The sequence below is a fragment of the Cololabis saira genome, chromosome 15, assembly GCF_033807715.1.
Source record: "Cololabis saira isolate AMF1-May2022 chromosome 15, fColSai1.1, whole genome shotgun sequence".
Classification (NCBI taxonomy): Eukaryota; Metazoa; Chordata; class Actinopteri; order Beloniformes; family Belonidae; genus Cololabis; species Cololabis saira.
In genome coordinates, this window is record NC_084601.1 from 35,102,381 (window position 1) to 35,116,508 (window position 14,128).

The 14,128-nt window shown below is 39.7% G+C and overlaps 1 protein-coding gene across 1 annotated transcript; it reads left to right on the forward strand.

Annotated features, from left to right (window-relative positions):
- Nucleotides 1-216: 216 nt before the first annotated feature.
- LOC133460839 (tumor necrosis factor receptor superfamily member 6B-like) lies at nt 217-12,472 on the forward strand. The gene is made up of 6 exons (XM_061741602.1): nt 217-398; nt 3,460-3,621; nt 4,446-4,459; nt 6,034-6,450; nt 7,995-8,171; nt 12,024-12,472. The coding sequence occupies exons 1-6, from the start codon at nt 217-219 to the stop codon at nt 12,359-12,361; spliced, it is 1,290 nt and encodes a 429-aa protein (XP_061597586.1). The 3' UTR covers nt 12,362-12,472.
- Nucleotides 12,473-14,128: the final 1,656 nt, after the last annotated feature.

Sequence of the window (14,128 nt, forward strand, 5' to 3'; positions counted from 1 at the left end):
TTCCCTTGTTCCCTGTCGGTCTGTACTGTTTGTTCCCTCCATGTTTCCCCTGGTTTTTTGGATTCCTGTTTTTGTTCAGCCTGTGATCCTGCTCTGCAGCGCTTCTGGTTTTTCTGGAATAAATCCTTGGTTTTTTGAGAACTCCTGCCTCCGGCCTCCCTCTCTCCTGTGCTTGGGTCCTCAGCAAACCTCATCCTAACAGAACGGACCGACCCTATGGACCCAGCGAGAGAGCGCCTCACGCTGCTGGAGTTCTTCTGCCGAGAATCGGCCAAGAACATGCGCTGGGCCGAGGAGGAGTATTGGGACCCCTTTTTGGGAACGCTCCTGGTTCTGGGTGGGCCCAGGAGCCTGCAGGCTCAGGAGAGACAACGACGACTGCGTCGGCCCCAGCCCCGGTTTGTTCCAGCTCCTCCTCCCGTTCCTGCTTCGGTGATGGTCCCAGTCACCCCTCAGCCAGCGCCGAGGACCCGGGCCCCCCCCCAGCAAGCGCCGAGGACCCGGGCTCCCCCCAAGCCAGCTCCGAGGACCCAGGCCCCCCCCCAGCCAGTCCCTGTTCCCGTGGCGGTCCCGCCCGTCTCTGTTCCGCTTCCTGACAGCAATCCTGGATGGATCTGCCCAGCCCCGAGAACGGCCCTCTGGCCGATGTGCCTGGTCCCGAGTCCGGTTCCGGGGTTGGCCCCCCGAACTGACTCTCCGGTTGGCCCGGCCCCGTAGGCGTCCTCCGGAGCTTTCTCGCCGGTCTGCCCGGCCTCGAGGATGGCCCCCGGAACTTTGGCTGTGTGTTGGCCTTATTTCCCTGCATTGACACACCTGATTCTAATTAACAGCCATTACCAACTCGCTACGATGGTCTGCAGAGCTCAATTATTGACACAGCTACTTGTATCACGGTGTGCAGCGGCAGGGAAACAACTAAAGCAGCAGGACTGGAGCACTTTGAGGACCGAAGTTGCCCAACCCTGCCATAAAGGTTCCTGAAGGCCACTTTCGTAAAGGCTGTTCTTGGTAATGGGTCCCCAACAAATAACTTGGAACCCCCACTAATGGAAACGCACCTTATGTTTCCATCAGAGAGAGCAGGGAAGAGGAGACAAGGCCAGGGAGGGTGGTCCGATTGGAACGGAAAACCTCCCCCACCGGTCCGGGCCATCCACCCTGCTCACCCCAACACCAACTCAACAATTTATATCACGTTCCCTACCACATAGCTACCACCAACACAACAACCTCCATTAGCTTACCTACAAAAAAGCGACCAAAGCCAAACCAGCAGTGCCACCTTCAGCAGACCCAGGGTACGTTCTTGCAAGCTCCAGATGCCATCTTCCCTAACACCTAGCAGAGGCCAACAAACTTACCAGCATGGTCCCAGACAGAGATTCAAACAGGCCTCATCAGACTCTTTCATCACTTCTTTATCTTCATGAACAAAGGCAAAGAGATTACTAATTCCTACTTTTATTTAGGGCCTCAGCTAACATCATTTTCTCCTTATCCAAATCCAGTGACTCTTTTCCTGCTCATCCCAGCTGGGTCCCCCCTTATGATCCAGGTCCTGCTCAAGGTTTCCTCCCTCCTAAAGGGGAGTTTTTCCTTGCCACTGTTTGGCTTCAGGTTTTTCTCCCACTAGGGGAGTTTTTACCTGCCATTGTTTATGTTATGTTTATGTAATAATTCCTCTCGAGTCATGTTCTGGGTCTCTGGAAAGCGCCTAGAGACAACTTCTGTTGTAATAGACGCTATATAGATAAAATTGAATTGAATTTAATAAGTACAATATAGGAGTATCATGTCCTCGTACCATCAGACGTGTGTGCATCAGGTGTTGACTTTCGATCTTGTCCAAAGGAGAGCTTTCACATTATTAACGCAATGTTTTCATGATATTATGTATCACACATTAGCGGATATTCAAAGTCTCTACAAAGTTCTGCTGTTAAATATGATTCTAAAATTGTTTCAGTTTAGAGATAAGGTTGTTTCTGCGTAGTGTGTGGTGAACGTTTCTCATTCTCTTTGTTCTGAGAGATTCTTTCTGTCTAACATACACTTTTTAAATCAGATCAAGTCATTCAGCCGTTGACAATTAACCTCTGGAGAAGCAAGATGTCCCTCTAGATGTTTCTTTTCAATACCACTTACGTTTCCAGTTTGTTGTTGTCCACGTCACAACTTTTTTAAGACTATGTTGCCATGCTCCTAAATAAGGGAATATTTTTCATGAGATGATAAACATCTTATATGTTTTCTGCATTCTATTATTCATAAAATATGTGTTTATGAGATTTGCAAACCATTGCATTTTGTCTTCATCTAAATTTTACACCACAATCGGATTATTTTAGGAACTGGGGTCGTGCATCAGTGGTTGACAATGGTCGACACGTGCAATAAAGGGGAATCTAACTTATGGACATAAAGAATGTCATTATTTTTTAAGGGTTATATTTTCAGATGTGAAACATAAAACAACGAGTTGTGTAGATGGATTCACCAAAAATTCGAATTTTATAATATACCACATAACATTAAAGTAAGTAAGTAAGTAAGTAAAGTTTATTTATATAGCGCTTTTTACAGACATTTGTCACAAAGTGCTTTACAGAATAAAAAACAGTTTAGTGCAATAAAATACATTGAATGCAAAAAATGAAAATAAAATAACTTAAAACAATGAAGTTTACATTGTTTTAAGTTTTAAGAACAAAAATTAATTGTATTTAAAGACAATTCCTAAAAATTCCTAAAAATTTCTAAATGGAAAAGGACAATTATAAGTTTAAACAGAAAACACAATCGAAAGTATAGCTAGAGAAAGTGCATGGTAGTGTGGTTAAATTGTTTTCCCGCAGGATAGAAGATGAAGGAATGTAAAAGGTGTGTCTGAGCTTCTGGGAGACAGGGAGGGCCATGTGTTTTGTTTATTGACATCATGAGCCCTTGCTTTGGGGGAAATGTGGTTTCGAAACAAAAAATCACGTGCACTTGTTATGGTTTCAGTGGGGAGGAGCTCTGACTGCTTTTCTGTAATAGTTTCACATATATTGTTGTCATGCCATTTCTGTTATGGAAGAAAAACATACAAATTTCTGCCCATAGATCTGCGTGTTCGTTGGTCTGGTGTACCATAAGAAAACCAGATAACAAAATCAAGTGTTAATACAAGCTTTATTATATCACGTACAATATTTTTCGGCCAAAGGTACATTTGTCTGAAACCCTGGTGGTCATCGATCCAGTCGTATTTATACAGAAAAAAATAGGTGTTTAGTACATTATAAGTGTGGGTCTCTAGATTCTAAGAAAGCACTAAACATGTCAACTAAACATGTCAGTTGTGAGTTTCTCTGTTTCTGTTGACTTTTTTCTGAAAAAGGAAGACTCCGCAAAAAAGTCTAAATGTGGCAGGTCGGGTGTTGCTCTGTTCCACCCCCTCCCACTCAATCGGCATCACAGGTGCTTGATTGTTCATTGGCATCACCTGTTTAAACACTGCGCTCCTGCGGGACACATTCTGTCCCTGGCTTTGACCTGGAAAGGCTGTGTCGGCGTGCTCCAGATGTTTGGCGTGCTCTGTTTGCTTGGTGCTGGCGTGATTATTGTTTGGTCGTTCGCAAGGTAAGTGTGCGTGTGTCAACGTTATGGCACATTATGGTGTAACAACCGCCGTGATTTTGTTATTCTCAATGTTGGTCGTGTCAGTTGGGTTGCAGCTGGAGGAAGTGTGGTGTCTAGGGTTGCCACCTTTCAGAAATAGAAATAAGGGCCGCCCTGATTTCAGCAGCGCAGGAGCCAAAAAAAAGCCCCAAAACTTCTAAATTGCATAAAAGTGTTTATTTTATATGAAAAAACAAAATGCTTTGATTTAAAGTTTAAAGTGCTTTAATAGCATTGAACTTGCATGACTGTACAGACAACCAACCATACTAGTAACTGAAATATCCTCCTATTCTATGTATGTCCACATCAGCCAAGATGTATTATATAGCCTACAGGTGAAGAATATGGTGTAAAAGTTAATTTATTTCAATAATTCAACTAGCAAATAGTGTAAAAGTTAATTTATTTCAATAATTCAACTAGCAAATAGTGTAAAAGTTAATTTATTTCAATAATTCAACTAGCAAATAGTGTAAAAGTTAATTTATTTCAATAATTCAACTAGCAAATAGTGTAAAAGTTAACTTATTTCAATAATTCAACTAGAATATGGTGTAAAAGTTAATTTATTTCAATAATTCAACTAGAATGTGGTGTAAAGGTTAATTTATTTCAATAATTCAACTAGAATATGGTGTAAAAGTTAAGGAAAATACAGTACAAATCGTGTCCCGTATTAGTTCAATACGGGACGCAACATTTTTTTCTCAAATAAAGGACAATTCCGTATTTTACGGGACGGGTGGCAACCCTAGTGGTGTCCCCTCTCTGCTGTTTTGCAGACTGGGACTGGATCGTGAGTGTTAAAGCTCTTTATCAGTAAGCATGCTCTTTTTTTTTTTATTAATCTTTGTTAGCTATAGTAGCCCTATGCTAACAGCTGTTGCCCTCTGCTCTGTCCTTCTGTAGCTGCGGAATCTGCAGCGGTTTTGTCTCTCCTCCTGCGCTCCGAGGATGCACAGCTTATTGCTGACCATCACGGCCATCCATGTTAAACCTCTGCGGCCTCCAGCCTTGGTGCAGCCGCTCCGTTTTCACTCTGTCTTCCACGCCATTGTTTGTTTCTGGTTGCGGTGGTGGTGGTCCCCATCTCACATCCCTTAAGTTGCTGTGGCACGTGGTGGTTTGGTTTGTAGTATTGAGTATTTTAAGTTTCTTTACTCTGTCCGCCTCCCTGAGTTTGGCCCTGTTCCCCCTTTTTTTTGTTTTTTTTTGTTTATTTCCCCCTTAACTTACTGTGGTTATCGCAGACACTCGGATTGCAGAGAACATGTTCATTTTAAATATAGTAAACCATTGTTAATAAAAATAATGTATATATTTTTGGAAGTCCGTCTCATGTCCTCTTTTAACTTGGTGTAACGAATCTGTGTGACCTCATAGTAGACCCAGTACCGAGTCGAGATTATTTCCTGGGGTGCAATTCCCCAGGTGGCGTTGTTGGACAACTTCCCCCTCGGCACTACGCCTCGCCACATAAAGGACTTTGGAAAAAAATAGGAAGAGGTTCTTACTGAGAGAAAGCAGTTGAATGGTAAAATCTTCACAAACACATTTAAGCCATTTGATAAAAGTCTTAACACTTGGTTTTGAGTTCTTCGTTTGGTTCTTCAGTTGTTTTCTAGAGAGAAAGAGCAAATATTCTTGATTTTTAAGGTTTCTAGCAGGAAAACAAAATTATAAAATAAGACAGATATCCATTTGCCTTGTATTGGATAAACATGTTTATCGACAGGACAAACTCTACTCTAGTAGATTAAAATAACATTTGTAATTGTTATTTTGCATGTACAGCTTCCAAATTGACTAAATCTGCGGATGTAAGACATATTTCATGTCATAATGGCTTAATTTCCGTAAATATATATTTAAAAAAAAAATATTTGCAGGTGTGTCGTGGTCCAAAAGTCAGCTTAAAAGCCTGAAAGAAAGAAAAAAAGAAAGCCAGTGGTCTGGATAATAATTCAATCGGTACTCCCAGTTCCTGTAAACATCCGAGTTACTAACGCACATGTCACGACGTCAAGGAATCAAAAGATTTCCAAGGTTTCCTGGGCGTCGGCCTCCAGGACTATAAAGCAGGAAAAGGACCAGTAAGCGCATCATGTCCCTGACTTCATCAGGCCTCCCATCATTACGGAATGGTAGGTGGAGACACTTGGAGCTGGTGCGTGTGAGGACTCGAACTGCAATCAGTCTGAACAACGCGCCTGCGAAAGACACTTCTCTCTTCTGTGTTTTTCTTTTTTTTTTTTTTTTTTTTCATATAATGCAGATGTGTTTAATTTCCTTGCTCCGGATATATTCTTAGGGACTATTCTGCGCTTCTTGTTGCTACAAATTGATTTTATATATATATATATTTATATATTTTTATATTTTTTTTTTTTTCTCTCCTGCAGCTTTGTCTCTTGGCCCTGCTGTCCCTGCGCGCCGCCCCGGCGGGAGGCGCCGCGCCGCTCACCTACGAGAGCTCGGACCCGGGGACGGGCGAGCGGCTGCTCTGCGCTGGGTGTCCGCCCGGGACCTTCCTCCGCGCCCCCTGCACCGCCCGGACGCCCAGCGAGTGCGCGCCGTGTCCCGCGGGCTCCTTCACGGAGCTGTGGAACTACATGGGCCGGTGTCTGCGCTGCGGGGTCTGCGGACACCAGCAGGTGCTGAAGAAGGCGTGCACGGCGGACAGCGACTGCCAGTGCGAGTGCCGGCAGGGCTTCTACTATCACCCGCAGCACGACATGTGCGTGACGCACAGCGAGTGTCCCACCGGGCAAGGGGTGCTCAGCAAAGGTAAGTTCTATTTTGGTGACTTTCTGTCAAAATCAACACGTTTTTCTTGTTTATTCTATTGTTTTGGTGATGAGGAGAAAAATAAAAATAATATTTTAGAGGAGGAAGTTTTTTTTTTTCATTATGCACTTAGAGAAAAAATCGAAATGTTGAGAATAATGTTGAAGCACAATTTCAAGAAAAAAGTCGAAATTTCTACTTTATTCTTGAAATTGTATTTCAACATTATTCTCGACATTTCGACTTTTTTCTCAAAGTGCACAATAAAAAAAAATCTTCCCCTCTCAAATATTTTTCTCCTGCATGGCCCTAATACTCTTCTGTACTTTTTTACTGTGAAGCACTTATAGGATTTTATATGTGCTCTATAAATAAAGCTGAGTCTGACTGAGACCATTAACTTGATAAACTGGAAAAGAGAAAAAATAAAAATAATATCTTAGAGGAGGAATTTTTTTTTTTTTCATTATGCACTTCGAGAAAAAAGTCGAAATGTCGAGATTAATGTTGAAGTAGAATTTCGAGAAAAAAGTCGAAATGTCGAGATTAATGTTGAAGTACAATTTCGAGAAAAAAGTCGAAATGTCGAGAATAATGTTGAAGTACAATTTCGAGAAATGTCGAGATTAATGTTGAAGCACAATTTCGAGAAAAAAGTCAAAATTTCGACTTTATTCACGAAATTTCAACTTTATTCTTGAAATTGTATTTCAACATTAATCTCGACATTTCGACTTTTTTCTCAAAGTGCACAATAAAAAAAAGATCTTCCCCTCTCAAATATTTTTCTCCTGCATGGCCCTAATACTCTTCTGTACTGTTTACTGTGAAGCACTTATAGGCTTTTATATGTGCTCTATAAATAAAGCTGACACTGACTGAGACCATCAACTTGATAAACTGGACAGTTTTGATCAACAAAACTAGTGAAGAGCTTAAACATATGATGAGAGAACCACTATTTGTCTTAAAACATGCAGGTGTTCACTTTACTCTTCCTCTACCAAGAACTAATGTACTAAGAGGGCTACAATGTAGAGAGCAGTAACATATTGGAATAAGCTCCAACCACATTTAACCATGATAAACAATAAAGCTAGATTCCAAAATAAATTAGGAAAAGCAGTACTTAGCAAGGAAGTCAGTTTTAGTTAGTTGGTTTATTCTGAAATTCTTGGTTTATTCTGAGTGTGTAAAATTGAATATTTTTGTTGTTTGGTTCTGGCTGGTTTCAACAATTTAAGGGTTGAATTCCATAACATCTCAGGTCATTTTTGTTTAGATTTTGTTATGTTTTAATTGTATTGTAAGGATTATATTTTATTGTTTTATGAGTGAAATGTTGGACCCCAGGAAGAATAGTCTTCACTGCAGTGAGGAGTAATGGGGATCCGTAAATAAATAAATAAATAGAGTAACTGATATCAAGGAGTTCCCTTGATGCCCAAAAAGCAGTGATGGTTCACTGTTTTCAAAAGCACTGACTTGTTGTTTTTGGATCTTTGATCTTTGTTGTTAATCCGACGTTTGTGGTTCTCCTCCAGGTACAGCTGAGAAAGACACAGCGTGTCATATTTGCCCTGCTGGCACCTACTCCAACATTTCCTCTGCTCAGCTCGACTGTACAGAGCATAAGAACTGCAGCGACGCAGGGCTGCAGACCGTGCTGAGGGGGTCCACGTGGCACGACAGTGTGTGTGCAAACAGTGAAACGCTCAAAGGTAAGATTTCTACTTTGAAAAAGTTTTCCAAGTACCGGTAAAAGCTTATTAAGAAGAGGTCAGAATTGAACACGCTAGGATGCAGAAAGTGGTGACATGTAGAGAAACAAGATATATGATAACATACATTTGAGTTCATCAATGGCAAAGTCAATAAAACAGTAAAATATTTCACATATATGATAACATACATTTGAGCTCATCAATGGCAAAGTCAATAAAAGAGTAAAATATTTCACTTTTGATTTCAAATGGATGGGAATTTTTAGTTGTGACTTAGTGATTACGTGAGGCCTACTAAAACTTGTGATGCAGACATTCAAAAACTTTGACTTCTTTCCACTTTAATTAGAAATCACCCAAAAGCTTGACTGAGCACTGGTCTGTGGGTTCTGGATGTTGTATTTTCAGTTTCTACTGTCAGTAAAGCTGAATAATAAGCTAATAAAGCATTTCCTGGCAGTTAGATGGCAAAGCAATCAGTAGTCCCTGAAAGAAAATGTTACAAAAAGTGTAAGATCTTTATTTATATCTTTATTATGTTTACATAACATGAAAAAAAATATTTGGATTAGTTTGAATTAAACCGGCTTGCATTTTTAAAATGCATCAAAATCTTATTCCGACTAAAATCAAACAATCCAAACTCATTATTGTCAGACTAACATACACAGAAAATATGATTGTAAATCCAGCAATGTGTATCGGGTTTGAAACTGCCCTGCGATTTCTCTACACGGCCCAACATTTTCCAAAATTTACAGAAGAGGATTATTACAATGAGGATTATCAGCTGCCCTCTTCCCTGTCTAGCTGACCTCTACACCCCATTGCTTTAGCAGATCCAAGAACATCTCAAATGTTAACACTAGGGGTGTAACAATATATCGTGCCACGAAATTTTGCGATACAAAAACATCACGATACGTGTCATGGAGGTGACAAAGTGTATCGCGATATTGGATTATTAATATTAATCCATTGTGTTGACTAGTAACGCGCATCCGACCGCGCGGACCAAAATCTTACTCCGCTCAGAAGAAGGTAGTCCCGTTTTGCGGGACAGTTTTGAGCTCTGAACCTTTACTTATGTAAGGCTGGTGTAGAGTTGAGCCTTACCTTATTAAATTAAACCTTTTTCGGGTCGTGACTCGTGAGTAGGATAAACATGCGGGCAACTTCTGCGTGAGCTCCAGTGTACTTTAATGTCCCTCAACAGTGTAGGATTTTAGAACATCAACACAACACCTAATGCTGTACTGTGGCGTATCACTCCGCCCAATCTAAAACATATTAACAACTACAGATAAACTGACTAGTGTCATTATAGTCCCTGATTTACATCAGAATATAAAGAATATATTATAAAATAATGAACCATGAATTACCAAAATAAACTTCTTAACAAAAATAAATCTCCTCTTACACTTATAAGGTGAGCATGAATCAATCCTTTTTATGATGTAAAATTGTATGTATTTATTTACTTTTATTTATTTATTTAATTTTAGTTGTTAAATTTCTGGAAAAGAAAAAAGTCAAATGAGAAAAACTATTTAGTTTGTGGCAAAATATTTGTACTTGTATGAAACTGAAGATGCATAAAGCAAACCTGACATTTACTTTTAGTTTAGTTTGTGGAAAATGGTTGTCCTGGCTTTCTCTTTAAAACTTAAACAGTTATAAATCATTAAAAACTGTAACACTAGGGCAAACGCACAGCATTGTTTTGTATTTTGTGTCTTTCAAATAAAAGACAATTTTTTCCAGTCATATGTTCCCCATTCAAGGTTGTTAAAAAAATACTGCTATAATATCGTATTGTATCGTTATTGTGACCTCAATATCGTGTATCGTACCGTATCGAGAGATTAGTGTATCGTTACACTCCTAGTTAACACTCATGCCGGATCCCACTTGTGGGGCTAAACGCAGCAGGACAAACAGTTCCAGAAACAGCCTTTTCCCAGAACTGTCTCCAATCTGAACTCTAACCTGCACTCAACCCAACCTGCACTGCAGCTACTGCAATTACTCTATGCACACATTCATCTGTGCAATATCCACTTCCCGTTGAAGTGCTGCTGCCCTTTTATGTACGCTGACTTGTTTGTGCACACCGTGTCATGCACATTGTGTTACGTTTTGTACTTTATGTTTACCACGTTTGTGCGCTTTTAAGGGGACCTATTATGGGATCTAATATCTATTTTAAACAGGCCTTGAATGTCTTAAAAACAAGCTTTTGATTGTTTTTGCTATATAAATTAGAAATTCAGCCTCTGAACCATGTCTTTATCTTCCCATTCTCTAACCTCATTATCTATGCGGGATTCTGAGTGGGCGGGGCTATGATAATGAGGCTCTGTGCTGATTGGCTGCCTGTATGACGCGATACACCGCTACCAAAAAATGGCGAGACCAACCGATATAAATCACTCTGTCGTTACGTAATGACGGGAGCAGAATCTGAACGGCTCGTAGATCCACATCACACTGGACGGCTCATCCGGGCTGCTGTACAGACATTGCAGAATTTGGTTTCTTTCCTCCTTCTCTGAGTTGGCAGGCTGAGGCGAGACCACTTTATATATGTTAAAGCAAGAAAAAAAACGTGTTTTTCATAATAGGTCCCTTCAAGGAGCTGCTATATATATAACTGTATAAAGGCTTTCTATTCTATTCTCAGCAACCTTAGCTCCATTGATGGGTGAGCCCATCCTAGATTCCCTAGACCCAATTCATTTAGGGAAGACATGTTGGTGGGTTTGACTGCACCCCACCCCCACTACACCACGTTTTGGTGAAACATTTATTTCCCCGCTTGATCGCGCCTCATGGTTTGAATCTGATGGTTGGAAAAACAGCCGTTTTTGAATCGCTACCTTGTTGTGGGTGAGGAGGTTGCGTGATCCGATGATCCCTGCAACTATGTTGTCTCTGTACAGTCTCCCTAAGCCAACTGGTCCTGCGAGACAGGCCAGACTAAAAGTGATTCTAGACCCGCATGGAAAATAGACATGAAGGAGTGTAGCACCATAATGTAATAATTTCCTGAAAATGTAATAACGCCTGCAAATGTAATAAAATGTGCACTTTACTCAATTAAAAATGTAATAAAACCCAATAATGTAATAACTTGACCAATAATGTAATAAAATATCCTGACTGATATTGTACTAACATTTTTACCAATAATGTAATACATTATTAGATTATTGGGAATGTATTACATGATACTCAAAGTCTGCAATTTAACCCAATAGTCATTCTGGTGTTTCAAATCCAGTGTATATAACCTTCTTAGATTCTTAAAACACAAAATGTAGAACTCTGGACTGAAAATGAACATATATATTACATTATCTGTCAAGTATTACATTATCAGTTTTGGAGAAAAAAAAAGGCCCACCTAAAAATGTAATAAATTCCCAATAACGTAATAAGGTATTACATTATCGGTAAAAATGTTACAATATCAGTCGGGATATTTTATTACATTATTGGTCAAGTTATTACATTATTGGGTTTTATTACATTTTCAATTGAGTCAAGTGCTAATTTTATTACATTTTCAGGCGTTATTACATTTTCAGGAAATTATTACATTATAGGGTGCTACAAGGAGCCACGTGTCCTTGTCCATGGGTTATCAACAGCAGCATTGATTTTTAAAATTGCAGGTACTTACCCATGGCCTATACAATTCTGTAAAACTATTAATGGCTCCATACTAAGCAGAGTATTTTCCTAATGACTTGTTTATTGATATAAGTTTTTTGTTGTGTTTTTTTTTTGCGTTTGTGTGTGTATTACTGTGTGCTGATTGCGTATCTCACCCTTTCTGTGCAGACGGAGCTCTCTACCTCAAGGAAATAGTCCCAGCACTCTTCGTTCACCATAAGATGAACCACAAAAGGCTGCGTCGAATCGTGCACATGCTCCTATCTCAGAATGGCAAAAAGCAACCTGGAACTTCACAGGACCATTTCTCAGCGCTTTATGGGAAGATCAACACCTGGCTTTCTACTGCTACAGCAGAGGAGATCGGTCAGCTTCCAGACATACTGGATAAAACGGGAGCTTACATCGCAAGTGACAGATTAAAGCAAAAGCTGACAAGCATTAACAAAGATCTGATGGAGAAGCGTGGTTTGGGGAGGGGAAATGTAGATTTCAATTTATTGTAAACTGAGGAAGAACTTTTCTTCGGCATCCATCCATTCAAATGCTGTGTTTGGAATTTCCCAAAAACATGGCAGCACATACAGTATTACGGAAGCACTTCCAACAAAGTTACAAATGTTGTTACAATGTTACAAATGGTCTTTTTCTAGTTATTTCGTCATGAACTTTAAAATGTAATGTGCTAACTGAGACCTGTAGAATCTGGGATTAAGCAGTGCCTGGTCCTGGCAGGAGAGGAGTTACTGGGATGTTCACTCCTGGGAAAATCGGAGACTGGTGTGGAGAACTGGTTTCTGAATGTTTTGCACGTGTGAATAATCTGTAGAATATATTAAATTATATGCTCCAAGTTGTTAGTAAATGGCCAGCAATGATGGGCAGCAACAATTGCTTCCCTAAGATAACTGCTGACATCTTTCCTCTTGGCTCACATTTGAATGGTAACATTTTCTGGTAATCAATAAATCAATGGCATTTCAGTAGCAGAAGCTGGATGGTTCTTATCTGCTTACTTCCTATGGAAGCAGTAAGAGTGTATTTACTTTTTCACATGCTGTTTCTGCACTTTACCCTTTTTTTCAATTGTTGGTTTGTTTAATAAAGACTGTGTGAAATATATTGATCAGCTAAAGTTTTGTTTTAAGACCAAACGATAACCCGATGATTATTTTGTGTTGGACCCGGAACTTAAAAAAAAAAAAAAATGCTTCAGTCCCTCATCCACACACAGCAATGTTATTTTATACACCTTAATTAAGTCAGCCTAGAGTGGACTCAGACTAATATACTATCGTCAATCGTCTTCAAGTTTCCAGTTCTGTCTTGTATGACTTCTAAGAGGTGTTGTCGGTGGTCATAGACTACCTCTACTTGCAAGTGAATAAACTTAATGTATCAGAGCAATGACTATATGACAATGTATGTTCGTTTGTTCGTTTTTATTTATTTCGAACATGTATAAAAAAAAACAAGAAAAAAGGATAAGAGAAACAAATACAGGTGGGCATTCCACCACATAAAGAAAAGAAAATAACATCAAAAAACATTTCAGTTACATGTTCGAAAAGGAGTGGGAGGAGGTATAAACTTATTTAATCCCACCCCCTTTCCACAACTAAACATAAATTATATGCCTGTATTCACGTTTTATACTATACACTAATTTGTATAAATAAATATCATTTTTACAAAAATAACCTGTTTAATACCAAATGTAAGCTCTGTCATAAATATAATATACAGTAACTATGATATAAATATATCTATGATATAAATATAATACGTATATCTATACAAACATACAAAGATAACATGACGAAATAGCAAAACACACAACTGCTGATCTTTAAACACAGTCCTCACTTTTATACCTCAAATAAACTATGTCTTTATATTTCTTCTTAAATTGTTTTATGTTCGTAATGTCAGGGTTTGACTCTTCCCCCCCAGTTTGTGAGTTTCAGTTCTGTCCCTCCTGTTTCCCATTTGCCCTGATTGCCTGTGTCTCGTCGTGTCTCGTTATCCCCTGTGTATATCTGGTCTTGTCATCCCCTTCTTCCCTGTCGGTCCGTACTGTTTGTTCCCTCCATGTCTCCTGTGTTTTTTGGATTCCTGTTTTGTTTCAGTTTCTTGATCCTGCCAGCAGCGCTTTTGGTTTTTGTTTGTTTTTGAATAAATCCTGCTTTTTTTGAGAACTCCTGCCTCCGGCCTCCCTCTCTCCTGCGTTTGGGTCCTCAGCAAACCGCACCCTAACAGAACGGACCGACCAG

Excerpts from the sequence above, each read along its gene's own strand:
- LOC133460839 (XM_061741602.1), top strand. The coding sequence starts at position 217 with ATGGACCCAGCGAGAGAGCGCCTCACGCTGCTGGAGTTCTTCTGCCGA. Across the intron at positions 399-3,459 it reads CTGCGTCGGCCCCAGCCCCG|GTGCTTGATTGTTCATTGGC; the intron begins GTTTGTTCCAGC and ends TCGGCATCACAG. Across the intron at positions 6,451-7,994 it reads GCAAGGGGTGCTCAGCAAAG|GTACAGCTGAGAAAGACACA; the intron begins GTAAGTTCTATT and ends GTTCTCCTCCAG.